Genomic DNA, 14,807 nt, shown 5'->3' on the forward strand with positions numbered 1-14,807 from the left:
TATCACTAGTAATTTTAATTATTTAATTTAAAGTATGTTAAAAACTTTAGACTAGAGGTTATTAACCACTTTGTCTCATGAACCCTTTTGGCAATGGGTCCCTTCTCAGAATAATGTTTTACATGGATAAAATACATAGAATTACAAAAGAAATCAATTATACTGAAAAATACACCTATGAAAGTATTACTTAAAATGAATTTGGGAAGTAGTAATATATGTGCTTTTTATGACTGCACTAATTATTTTGAAGAAGTTATAAGTTTAAAAGGTATTTGCAGATATCTGCAGCAACAACTATAGCATGACATGAAAATATCGAAAATATCTGTGATTTCTAAAGGTGACAAAGTCTCAGGCATGGTTAGCACTATGGTGGTTTATTGCCTAAATTCATAATTGAAGGAAATGCTAAATTTCAGATGAGGAATTATGAAAGTAAAATGTATTTTTTCCCTCAACCATGTTCAAGGACACCCTGATTTCTACCCACAGTTCACAGGTTAAGAACTCCTGTTCTAAGACAATAATAAATTTCATTAATTTTTCAGTTGAAGAATTCAATTCAGTAGAAAAAAGCATTCAGTGCCTACTGTGTGCTGAGTTAGGTGCTTCCCTCTTTGCACACAGAACGCACATACTGTGTGCTGGGGTAAACAGATAAGTCAGCCTGTGGCCACAGTGAGCTGGCCCAGGGCTCCAGCAACTCAGCCTTACACAGATGCCCTGAAAGCTGAAAGGATCGATATCCCCTTGCCCCATACCAGTTGGGAAGTTCTGATCTCAATATATTGATTAATTATGTGGGAAAATATAGTCATGTGTTGCTTAACAATGGGGATATGTGCTGAGAAATGCATTGTCAGGAGATTTTGTTGTTGTGCAAACATCACAGTGGGTACTTACACAAACCTAGATGGTACAGCCTACTACATACCTAGGCTATACCTAAGCTACAAAGCTGCACAGCATATTCCTATACTGAATAGTGTAGGTAATTGTAACACAATGGTATTTGTGTATCTAAATATAGAAAAGGTACAGTAAAAATAAGGTATTATAATCTTACGGTACATCACCATCTATGTGGTCTGTTTTTGACCAAAATGTTGTTATGCAGTGCAATAACTGTATACGGTTTACCAGAAAATGAAAAGAACCAAGGTTTATATCTTTTTGCCTCTCAGAACCTAAGTATTCTCTCTTGCTTACCCATTAGGCTCTCGTTCTCATCCCCAACAAACATATTTTCTAAACTTACATAACAGCTATGGCACAACAGTTTTGGGTGCATTTTTAAAAAGCTAAATCTTAGAAAAAAAGCACTATGCTTTAACAAATATTCAACAGTTAAAAAGATAATATGCATATTATAATATGATGCCAACCTGGCACTTGTGGTCTTTAAAAGTCCATGATAAACCAGAGTAAACCATGTATCCTAATGAACCGCAGTAAGCAGACAACCCTCTGTGAGTTGTAGTTATGACCTCATAAAACTGCCTCACTTTCTCCAAATTAATAAAGACCTGCAGAGAAGCCAAAATTGAAACTATGTATTTTTCTTGCTCATCAATTCTTACCTTTTTGTTGTTCTCTTTAATATCTTGAGGATTCAGAGACTTGTAGTCACTGAGGGAGAAAATAGAACAGTGGGTACATATAGTATTTGATAAAAACAGCTGTTTTTAAAACAAACTGAATCTAAAAATTTGACATTCAATAATACTAAAGAGTAACCAGCAATTTCACAGCAATTCAATCAACAAAACTAATAGTGTGGAAAATTAAATAAATAAATAAATAAATGAATAAAAACAGTGATTACACGTTTCGCTGCCTGAAGCTTTCCATCTAAAAGAGAGGTTAAGGCAGGGGACCAAAGACTAGCCTTGACAACCAAATTTAGTATGAGGTAATCCCTTGTTGTCAATGTAAAGAATTACAGGCTTATTTGTCTCATCTCATTTTAACACTAACACAATTTTCATAATAATTTGAAGTCAGTTCTTTGAGATTAAGGAGAAAAACCATTTTCTTTTCTTTCTTTTTTTTTTTTTTTGAGATGGAGTTTCGCTCTTGTTGCCCAGGCTGGAGTGACAATGGCACAATCTTGGCTCATCGCAACCTCTGCCTCCTGGGTTCAAGCGATTCTCCTGCCTTAGCCTCCCAAGTAGCTGGGATTTCAGGCATGCGCCACCACGCCTGGCTAATTTTGTATTTTTAGTAGAGACGGTGTTTCTCCATGTTGGTCAGGCTGGTCTCAAACTCCTGACCTCAGGTGATCCACCCGCCTTGGCCTCCCAAAGTGCTGAGATTACAGGCGTGAGCCGCCACGCCCAGCCACCACTTTTAAAAAGAGGAAAGATTGTTTTTAGGTATGAAAAAGGAAAAGCTTTCTGACATATATCTCTCAAAAGCAAGAGGTGGGGTAATAAAACAAATATAAATTATTTCAGGATGTGCTAAGAAATTATTTTATGTTCTTTTCAAAAATGTCTATCACTTACAAAATACAGGGAATGGAAAATGTTTCTACTTACATTAAATCTGGTCTAAAGTGGTGTAATATTGCACAAAAAGATAAACCATTTCTCCATGATGTAGTAAAATTGGTGATTTTTACTCCTCGGTAGTTCTTTGTAACTTCTTTACACCATACAAGCAAAGACTGACTAGCATTTGGCTTTCGCCCCAAAACAGGACTTGGTATAGGGCTTGGCTAGAAAAAAATGAAAAGGGGAAAACATTAAAAGAATTTAATGGAAGATGAAAATTAACATTAATTGACCTAATCAGATCATTTGAACCCTTTGATGTCAGTTTAGATCCTTCACAACTGTCAATTCATGACAACTGTAACCTCCAAGAGGGAGACATAAATCTTAAATTATCTTCAGTTTTAGCCCTTGGCATTTGCCTGACAAGGATGCAGATATGCAAGATTTTAAACTTATACATAAGAACAGGCCAAGAGCTTTACTGATGGAAACATCACGTTAAAGTTTGGAAATACTTAAGGCTAAATACCTATGTAATTCTCACACCCTCAAAATTTCCCCCAAATGCAATCATGTACAAATACGGTTCCTTTTTGACTAGGTTAAAAATAATGTATTTCGAGGTCCAAATGTAACACAAATTTTTAACAGTGGAAAGATTAAAATTATCATTAGTTTTAAAAATACAGTAATCATATATGCATTTTAAGTAAATAGAACAATGATAACCATATTCAAACATGCTTCTTATATAAATTTAATGATGGCAAAACAGTTTTAGAGTTATTAGCAACAGTCAGGTGTTGGTAGCAACAGCACACAACAGTATGTATTTTGGATATGCTCAAAATACTTTCTAATTATCACTGAGAGCTACTTTTGAATACCAGGTGAGTTAGTAGTGTGTGTGTTTTAAATGGTAAGTATATACTTTTACCCTTGTTCATATACTTAAAACATCAATAATAATAACAAACCTAAGATTATATATTAACAATTTTATTCTAAAGTTTTATTATTATTAAAACCATATCATTTTCTTTTACTGAATAACAACTGCAATTTGTGATGGTAACTTTAGAGGCTAGTACAATTGAAAACTACAAAGAAAACTGCTAAATGTTTCCGGACTTTAAATCTTGCTACTAATTAAAAGTGCTAGCTATTATAAGAAACCTTACATATTAAATACAGGCCCTCTAAAGTAAAATGAAAAGAGAACAAGTATTTACTCCTAATATCATTTAAGTTTAAAAAGCAAAGCATTCTTACTACACTGCTTACCTAAGAAAGATCAATGATGCCCCCACTTGACAAAAGCATGTTAGTACCAAACAATTAAAATCATCAACCCCACAGAATTATGATTTATGCATTCACTGCTTTTGTGAGAAGACTACTAAGAAACACCACTAAAATAACTTCTCATTTTTTATTAACAGTCAGATTAACAAAATATTATGTAAACAACCATAAATCTAGCAAAATACTGTTCTTTAAATGATCATCTCTACAAAGTCAATGCTGAAAAGCTCACAGGTCATAAAAATCAACGGTTTGGATCAATTCGACTTAATATAATGAAGTAGATAAAAAAGGAATCCCAATATACTAAATTTACTTTAGAAAAAATAATAGCTAACTAGCAATCTAGTGTAAAAATGAACTATTAAATATCTTTTCATGTAATGATCCACTATGACTTTCAAATCCCTCTAGGCATTTAACCTGGAAGTAAAGTGAAGAGTGGTTTATGGATGAGTTAGGGGATCACTGAACTAGGTAGGCATAAACATTTTTTTCTTAGACTTTCTATCATTTAAATAACTGTCTTTATTAAAATGTTTTTCTATATCAAATTATATTATTAAGGTATTGATTCAGTCCAAGCATGGGTAATACATACATGGGCCAGATAATCTGTAACTATCATTACATCGATTCAATTATCAGTAGCATGTCCATAGGTAATGTATAAATGACATTAGCACTATATTATGATCTAGATGGCTTTCTGTATGTAAGAACTAAAGAAAACATATTACATCATTATGATTATGACTGTATCTCTGTTTCTATGAAGGCTCAATAAGAAAAGGCTAGAAGAACTAAACCAAAATTTAAATTGGTTCTAATATAAAAGCCTTGTATTAAGGGATGCTTACTGTACTTCCAACAAAAAGAAGTCACATGCAATTGAAGAAACTTTGCTGAAATTACAAGCCCTATAAATGGTCATGGTGGTTTACAAAGAAAGAAAATCACAGAGCCATTGTTAAATGAAATCATCTACTCCAGAACTGACCTTTTACCTAATATTTTACAGAAAGCCATAAAGGAATTAGCAATTAAATCATTTTGAAACCTTCAGTACATAATTGGATGAAACTGTTTGTTGTTACAGCTGGCTCTTGATTTTACAGATGTGGCAGGTTGCTTGACTTGTTTGTATCTCAGTTTCCTCATCTGTAAAGTGCAGATTATAACGGTACATATCTCATAGGGTTGTAGTAACAAGATCTGCCTCACTCTCCCCATGTCCATTTCCTCTCTGATCTTAACTACTGCTCTCTCCCTTAAACACTTTGAACCATACTGACCTCTTAAAAAGAAAAAAACAACTGATAATCAATTTATTAAAATAGCTGACCTAAGCATCTGCAATGGTGACTTCAACCTCAACTCTTGGCTCAATACTGACCGAATAAATCTATTTAACAATCTCAGAAGGACTGTGCAAGTCAATAAACTGCTTGCGGATGCTCTTCTGGGAGTGATTCCATGTCTTAGAACCTTTACCACAGGTGTTTTTCTTGTAGTGATTCTCAAAGTCTTGGTAGGCATCCCAACTGGTCCTTTCACTTTGAGATTCTTTTCCTTTGTGCCTCTGATCAAGTCAGCACACACTTCTTCAGGGATTTTTATACTGCAGCTGGTTAGGGGAATTCTAATTCAGTGAATCACCACCTCTGGTTCCTCCAGTGCTTAAACCCATGGCTGTGATACAGTTTCCTAACCTACATGTTCCTTGGAGAGAGCCAACAGCCATGAGTCAGGAGTAGGAGCCAATGGACTGTGGTTCCATCATGCCTGAAACCATATCTTCCTCAAAATGGCATCATATTAATCTCTTTGTTGTTCCTTGGATATCGCAGACATGTTTCTACCTTGGGGCCTTTGCACATTTCCCTGGTACTCTCTCAGATTGCTCCATTTCCCTGGTACTCTCTCAGATTGCTCCATTTCCCTGGTACTCTCTCAGATTGCTCCATTTCCCTGGTACTCTCTCAGATATCTGCATGGTTAACTCCAATGCAATCTTCTCCATTAGGCCTATTCTCACCATCCTACTTAATAATGCAATTTGGCCGAGCGTGGCGGTTCACACCTGTAATCCCAACACTTTGGGAGGCTGAGGCAGGCAGATCATGAGGTCAGGAGTTCGAGACTGGCCTGGCCAGCATGGTGAAACCCCACCTGTACTAAAAATACAAAAAAATAGCTGGGCATGGTTATGCGTGCCTGTAGTCCCAGCTACCAGGGAGGCTGAGGCAGGAGAATTGCTTGAACCAGCAGGCAGAGGTTGCAGTGAGCTGAGATTGCACCACTGCACTCCAGCCTGGGCGACAGAGCGAGACTCCATCTCAAGAAGAAAAGGAAAAAAAAAAGCAATCCATTTCCATCACCCAACCCCAATTCAGCACTCCTGAATCCACTTACCCTGCTCTACTTTTTCCACGGACTTATCATCTTCTTAGAGTCCATATACTTTATTTGTTATGCTTACTGGTTATTATCTGTCTGTTCTCACTCAATAAAATGTCCACAAGAGCAAGAATTTTAGTTTGTTTCATTTATTAACCTAAATCAAATGCCCAGAATAGTGCCTGGTACAGCATAGGCACTCAGTAAATACTGTTATATGAAAAAAATGCATGTAAAACACTTAGAACAATGTATGGCAAACAGTACCATTCAGTAAATATTAATTGCAATTATTATTACCACCACCAATGCATTATCAGCAGGAATTCCTATTTTTTGAGGCTCTTCTAGAAATTTCAAAGGCCATGAATTTCTTCAAGATCATAAAAAGTTTTTTCCTTTTCTTCTTCTTCTTCTTTTTTCGCCCCCCCCCCCCAAACAAAGCTTTCACTAGAGATAATCTTGACACCTAGATATTCTATGTGGAAAATATGGTACTTGTAATGCTTGGCAATGTATCTATTTCTATAAGGTGGGTGAAAAAAGAAGCTCTAACTGACTTTGTAATTTATTGCTTTCCAAAGGAAGAAAGACACAAAAATCTGTCCATAAAAGGTAAAACTACACTTGCAAATATAATGAATTTTAATGCATTATTTCTGTTTAACATAGCAGATTACATGTTAACGGTAATAAAGCTACCTAGTTATTCTTCCTAACAATGGTAATAGCTTTCTTTCAGAAAACCTAGTCAAATAACTTGCAAATTTTCTTAAATTTTAATAAGAAATGTCAGTTCTATTTTTTTCTGCTCTATCCCTCTAACTATAGTTTCCTTCTCTTTTGCTGTCTGCCCTTCTTCCACGGATACAGCCACGTATTCCTCTAGGCATTGCTCTAAATAGTTTTCTACCACACTTTGAGCTGATTCATTCCCAGGATTCCAACTATTACTTCCATGCAGATGATTCCCAAATATTTATAGTTCAAACTATCTCAAGTTGACATTTCCAGTTGGCTGTCCTTTCTATCATACAAAATTCAAACTCAATGTGTTCAAAACCATAATGGTGATCTTTCTTTACAACCTGCTCATTTTCATTGTGTTTGCAAACGATACAGCTATTGTCCCAACTGTTTAGAGTTTTAATGTCAGAATCACCTTTGAATTCTTCCTTCATGTATCATCTCTTACTAGTTAATTTTGCAGGCAGTTTTGCTCATATTTTGTAAGGTTTTTGTAATCTATCTCCTTTCACCATTGCAAAATCTTCCTAATAGGTCTTTCTTCTTCCAAATCCCCCCTCGGTAACCAACCCATGTCATAGCATCGTTCTCCTTAAAGCACGGCTTAAAGTCTCTAATGGTTCTCAAGAACACACAAAATGATGTCAAAATACTTCGAAGTATTGAATCCCAAATCTTTTTCAATGTATTTACTCTCTAGTATTACTCACCATCCTTTAAAATCCCTACCTATGCTTTCCTGCCTAAACCCCAGGTCTCCCACCTCCACCCAGTCTTGGATCATACACATCATCACCTCTACATGAAATATCTTCCGTCCCAAGCACAACTGCTGCAATTCCACTCTATCTTCAAATCTTCAAGATTTAGTTCAAATGTCATCTCTTACACGAAATCTCCTCGCAATTGCCATTCAGTAGGAAGCCCTTTTCAGTGTTCCTTTGACTCTTTGTGTCCTTCCTATGGCACTTAATAGATTTTCATTTTACTATAATATATTCAGTTCTTCTCTCTACAAAAAGGCTTATTAATTTTTCATTAATTCATAAACTATATACTGAGCACCTATTATGTCCCACAAAGTTAAGACCTTTACACAGATTAGCTAATTTAATCCTCACAACTCGTTTGAGATAGGTACTCTTACTTCCAATTTACAGTTGGAGAAAGTGAGGTTACTCGGGAAGCAGAGGAGTTCCTATACCAAGGAATTCCCACTCCAAAGCCTGTGCTTTTAAACAACATGCATTTCACATTTCAAGAAAATACTTCTGTAGCACTTCAGCAGAAGTTGTAAATTTTTCAATCCTAACAAACATCTCAGTCAACTTCTTATTGTCTTCAGAGGTTAGATCGCTGCCCTCTATATGTTTAATTAGTTGATTCAAAAAAGGCAATTAACCCAAACAATTTCAACTTCAAGAGTCTTTCTGTTAATAAACCTGTCCATTCTGTTGGATTTCAAATTACTGGCTAGAACTAGAACAAGAGCTAATTAAGTCCAGTGCAACGAGACATATACTAACATTGCTAAAGTTGTAGCACATTTTGGTCTCTCAACTACTAATTCTTGGAGACTTTCCCCAGTTATTGCAAATCATGGTTGAGGGAACTTTGAATATATCTAAGCATTTGGTGAACCCAAAAACTAGCAACAGTGAGAATGAGAACACTTACATTTATATTGGTCTTATTATTTTTTTTCAAAGTGTTTTCATTTAAATCACTTCACTTTATTCTCATGGTAAAACTGAAGTTAGGCCTTGTTATTCTACTGCTAGAAAGACTGTGCCATAATTAAATTTTTTTTTAAATCTTCTACAAAACATCAACCAACTTTCTCCAAGCCAAGACATGGAGAGACAGGAAAACTAGAGAGTAAGTGAAACTCTCTGCTGTTTTTATAATGGTAGTCTAGAAGAGTGAGTTGAGAGGTAGAGTTGCACTTTTGGTGGACTCCCAAATAGCAATATGAGCCTCATCCCCTCCCCTCAAAAGTAGAAACAGTAAAATAAAAAGGTAAAAGCAAAAATAATAATATAGTACCTAAGCATATAATAGAGAGGATCAGCAAAGCCAAAATTGCTTCTTTGAAAAGACTAAATTAAACCTGTAGTGTGACTGACCAAGAAAGAGAGAAGCAAATTCCTAGAAAAGTATAGCTTACTGCAACAGACACAGGAAGAAATAGAAAACCCAGAGAGTTCTATAACTGTTAAAGAAACTGACTTTGTAATTAAAAACCTTCTCACAAAGAATATTCCAGTTGGCTTCACTAATAAGTTCCACCAAACATTTATTCAAGCAAAAAAAACTCCAATATTACACAAATTATAGAAAACTGGAAAAATGAGCTTATTCTCTAACTCATTTCATGGGCCTTTATACCAAAACTCAATAGGCAAAGGCAAAATTAAAGAAAATTCTCATGAATATAGAGGCAAAAGTTTTAAGGAAAATATTAATTTATTAAAAAAGGATAACACGTCTTGAACAAACTAGACTTATCCCAAGAACACATATTTGGCTTAATGTTAGCATATCTATTGAGGTAACTTGACCAATTAACAGATTTGGGGGAAAGCTATATAATAATCTAAACAGATGCAGAAGAGCACTTAATAAAATAATGTCCATTTATATTCTAAAAAAGTCTTAGCAACCTGTAATACAGAATCTTCTTTAACTTGCTAAAAAGGCCCCAGCAAATATTGCAAGGGTGAAATATTTGAGATTGAGCATCTATCATCACTTTTATTCAACAATGTCCCAGCTGGTACATTAAGGTCAGAAAAAGACATCAAAACGTATTAAAAAAGAAACAAAATTGTAAAACGTTATTTACAAATAATATAATTGAGTATGTAGAACATCCACAAGAAGTTACAGTTTATTAGAATTAATAAGAGAATTTAGCAAGGTGTTGGATACAAAATCAATGTACAAAACCAACTGTATTCCTATAAACTAACAAAAACAGAAACTAAAAATTTGAAAACCATTCATAGTGGCATAAAAATGTCAAGTACTTGGCACAAATCCAAAAACAATATGCATGACTGCTATAAAAAACTATCAAGCTTTATTGCGAAAAAGTAAAGAAAATCTAAAGAGATGGATATATATATATATATATATTTTTTTTTTTTTTTTTTTTTTTTGAGATGGAGTCTCGCTCTGTCGCCCAGGCTGGAGTGCACTGGCACGATCTTGGCTAACTACAACCTCTGTATCCCGGGTTCACGGGATTCTCCTGCCTCAGCCTCCCGAGTAGCTGGGACTATAGGTGCACGCCACCACACGCAGCTAATTTTTTGTATTTTTAGTAGAGACACGGTTTCACCATGTTGGCCAGGATGGTCTCCATCTCTTGACCTCGTGATCCACCCGCCTCAGCCTCCCAAAGTGCTGGGATTACAGGCATGAGCCACCGTGCCCGGCCAAGATGGAGATATTTATTCATGGCTTAGAAGACTCAATTTTGTAATGATATCAATTATTTTTCCAGAGAGAAACGGCTAACCAACAGAAAGGGTTAACTAAACTCTTTCTCCATGAAGAAATGCTCTCAAGTTTACCTTCTCCTAACATGAATTCCATGGAAATATATAGGATTATGCTAAAAAGTGAGAAGTCAGCTGTGTTTCCAGGCAACATTATTTACTGTAAAACTGACCCCAGTTTGGTGAACTGCATCTAACTCGAAGGCCTATGAATAAACTACGTATCCCTATTGAAAAACAAAGGCAGCAGCTTCCCTATGCTTAGTGTGATTCATGTAACCAAGCATGTCCCTTGGGAATCTGACAGTTGTGTGTATGGGCTGCTACAAGATCCTGTGTTTTGTAAGGCAGAGTGGTCCACACTTACCCACCTGATCTTTCACCTTAGAACTGACATGAGGAACTAAAATATGGCCTAGCATACCTGATGCTGTAATGCTAATATGCTATGTTTCCTGTCCTGAAAGTTAAGTAAACCTGGTGCCAAATTAATTGTATACATTTTCCGTCAAAAAAGGGTTTGTAGCTAGAATTACAAAGAATATCCACAGATCAGTAAGAAAAGGAAAGTTAATCAATAGGAAAAGGGGCAAAAATTGAATGTGCACTTTATAAAAGAAGAAATTCAAATATTCAGTAAATGTGAAAACTTGCTCCGTCACATCAGTATTCAGAGAATTACACAAGGTACTACTGCACACTTCTCCCCAGAAAGGCCGAAATTTTAAGAAGTCTCTTAATTGAGATTAAATTTTAGTGAAATTAAAAATACCAAGTATTGGCAAGGATGTGGAGCAAAGGGAGCTTTCTTACAGGGCTGATGAAAAAAGTTTGGCATCATCTATTATGCTAAAATTGAAAATGTGCATATCCTATGACCCAGCAATTCCTAGGTTTATATCCTATAGAAATGCATGCTTATACAGTACAGAATAGAATACATATGCAAAAATGTTCACAGCAGCACTTTAAAATTTTCCAAATCTGAAAATAATGTAAATGTTCGGCAACAATAAAATGGATTTAAAAATTGTGATCTATTCGGATAGTGAAATACTAGACACACGCACAAAAGAAATACATCCTAAAACATAATATTGAACAAAAGAAAACAGGTACAAACATGTATATATCATATGATTCCATTTATGTAAATTTAAAATCAGTCAAAAGTAAACCATATTGTTTAGGGGGGTCATACTTAAAACAATAAAGCAAAGAACAAACTGATTACTATAAAACCATGATACCACAAGAATTGGAACTTTGCCAACATTTCAGAAACTAGCCCACTTTTATGCTTCTTTCTTATCCCAATCTCTTTCCTCTTCCCTATAATCGGTGGTTATATTAACAAATGTTATTTTTCAATATTGTGTAATCAAATGTGACAACATTTGGAAGATCTGCATGAGTACGGGAATCAATGTTTTCCAAAGAAATAATGCATGATGTTACAAAATCACACATCAATAAAAGATGCAGTTGAAAATACCACATAGGCCAATGTATGGTTTGATTCCACACTGAAAGTAACTTAAGAAACTATCATTTGTGAGTTTTGGTGTAGTATCAAAAATTATAATCTCCAATCATTTGAGAAGTATTTAAATTCTCTTTAACATTATATATTTGATAAGGTCAAATTTTCTTCATAGAGTACAACCAAAACACATTACAACATATTGAATGCAGGAAGCTGTTTTCAATCAAGCCAGATATTAGACACTGGAAAAAATGAAAAACAATGTCAGTCTTCTCAATAAACTGTTTTTGTTTTGAAAAATATAGTCATTTTTCATGAAAATACTATATTATTTATGTTAATATGTGATATAGTTTAATATAATTTTAAATAAATTAATAAAATTTAAAAACTCAGTGTTAATTTCTAATATTGTAAATAGCAATAGGTATAACTCACATAAACAGAAGTTATTTGGGCTCCTCAATAACTTTTTAATAATTTCTTTTTATTGCAGTAAAATACACATAATATTTACCATCTTAACCTTTTTTTTTTTTTTTTTGAGATGGAGTCTCACTCTGTCACCCAGGTTGGAGTGCAGTGGCACGACTGGCTCACTGCAACCTCCCTTTCCTGGGTTCAAGCAATTTTCCTTCCTCAGCCTCCGAAGTAGCTGGGATTACAGGCTCATGCCATCATGCCCAGCTAATTTTTGTATTTTTAGTAGAGACGGGATTCCGCCACGTTGCCCAGGCTGGTCTCAAACTCCTGATCTCAAGTGATCCGCCCTCCTCGGCCTCCCAAAGTGCTGAGATTACAGGTGTGAGCCACCATGCCCAGCCCTTAACCATTTTTAAGTATGCAGTTAATAGTATTAGTATATTCACATTGTTTTGAAACAGATCTCCAGAACTTTCTGATTTTGTAAAACTGAAACTCTATATCCATTAAACAACTCTCTGCCCCTAGTAACCGCCATCCTATTTTCTGCTTCTGTGATCTTGATTTCATATAAGTGAAATCATACAGTATTTGTCTTTTTGTGATAAATTCATTTCATTTAGCATTATGTCCTCAAGATTAATCCATGTCATTGCATGTGACAAGATTTCCTTCCTTTTCAGGCTGAATAATATTCCACTGCAGATATATACCACATTTTGTTTCTCCATTCATTCATCAATGGACATTTGGAATGCTTCCACCTCTTGGATTTTGTGTATACTGCTGCTATGAACATGGGTGTGCAAATATCCCTTCTAGACTCTGTTTTCAATTATTTTGGGTACAGAGTAGTCTTCTCTTCTCTGTGGGAATATGTTCTTTTTTTTTTTTTTTTTTAGATGCCGTCTCGCTCTGCCACCCAGGCTAGAGTACAGTGGCACAATCTTGGCCCACTGCAACCTCCACCTCCCGGGCTCAAGTGATTCTCCTTCCTTACCCTCCCAAGTAGCTGGGACCACAGGTGCATATCACCATCCCTGGGTAATTTTTATATTTTTAGTAGAGATGGGATTTCACCATGTTGGCCAGGCTGGTCTTGAACTCCTGACCGACTGATGCTCCCACCTTGGCCTCCCAAAGTGCTAGGATTACAGGTGTGAACCACTGCACCTGATGGGAATATGTTCTAAGACCCCCAGGGGACACTTGAAACTGTGGATAGTATTGAGCTGTCTATATATCATACTTCGCTTTTTCAACTGGGTAACTGAGATGTTATCCCAACAGCCACTACTAAGTGACTAACAGGTGGCATATACGGCATGGATACATTGGACAAGGGGATGATTCACATCCTGCACGGAAGAAGAGGGATGCTGTGAGATTTCATCACATTACTTAGAATGAGGCATAATTTAAAACTTATGAATTATTTCTGGAACTTTCCATTTAATATTTTTGGATGATGGTTGACTATGGGCAACTGAAACTTCAGAAACTGAAGCCACAAATAATGGGGTGGAAGTGCTACTGTATACTCAGAAGTGAAATTGCTGAATCATATGGTAACTCTATTTTTAATTTTTTTGAGGAATCATGATACTGTTTTCCACAGCACTGTATCATTTTAAATTCACACCATCAGTGCACAAGGGTACTAATTCTTCTACATCCTCACCAATACTTGTTATTTTCTGATTTTTCTTTGGGGATTGAAGATAGTAGCCATCCTAATGGGTGTGAGATGGTATCTCTTTATGGTTTTGATTTGTATTTCCTAATAATTAGTGATGTCGAGCATCTTTTCATATACTAGTTGGCTATCTGTATGTGTTCTTTGGATATATATCTATTCAAGGCCTTTGCCTATTTTTGAACTGGGTTGTTTGGTTTTTGGTTAAGTTTTAAGAGTTTCCCATATATGCTGGATATAAATCCCTTCTTACCAGATATGTTATTTTAAAATATCCTCCCATTTTGTAGGCAAGAAATATTTTCCCTCTGTTGATTGTGTTCTTTGAGGCACAAAAGTTTTAAATTTTCATGAAGTCTAATTTGTCTTCTTTCTTTTGCTGTCTGTGCCTTTGGTGTCTACCCAAGAAATCACTGCCAAATCCAATGTTTTGTTTTTGCCCTATGTTTTATTCTAAGAGATTTATGGTCTTAGCCCTTACATTGAAGTCTTCAATCCATTTTGGGTTGCTTTTTGTATATGGTGTTAGGTAAGGGTCCAACTTCATTCTTTTGCATGTGACATCTAATTTTCCAATATTATTTATTGAAAAAATGGTCTTTTCTCCATTTTTCTCCATAGTCCTGACTCTCTTGTTGAAAATCACTGACCTTATTATATGCAGAGGTTTGTTTCTGGACTCTCTATTCCATTCTGTTGGTCTATATGTCTTCATGCCAGTACCATACTGTCTTGATTACTGTAGC

At 35.4% G+C, this 14,807-nt stretch overlaps 1 protein-coding gene across 34 annotated transcripts in view; it reads right to left on the reverse strand.

The window, feature by feature from the left end:
- EHBP1 (EH domain binding protein 1) overlaps positions 1-14,807 on the reverse strand; it is a 369,744-nt gene that overhangs the window by 100,344 nt on the left and 254,593 nt on the right. For all 34 annotated transcript variants that reach the window (XM_055108336.2, XM_055108346.2, XM_055108338.2 and 31 more), the window contains 2 exons: positions 2,544-2,722; positions 1,584-1,632 (listed from right to left, as the gene is read on the reverse strand). In XM_055108336.2, the coding sequence (XP_054964311.1) occupies positions 1,584-1,632; positions 2,544-2,722 (228 nt within the window). The remainder of the gene's footprint in view (positions 1-1,583; positions 1,633-2,543; positions 2,723-14,807) is intronic.

The sequence above is a fragment of the Pan paniscus genome, chromosome 12 (genome assembly GCF_029289425.2).
Source record: "Pan paniscus chromosome 12, NHGRI_mPanPan1-v2.0_pri, whole genome shotgun sequence".
Lineage (NCBI taxonomy): Eukaryota > Metazoa > Chordata > Mammalia > Primates > Hominidae > Pan > Pan paniscus.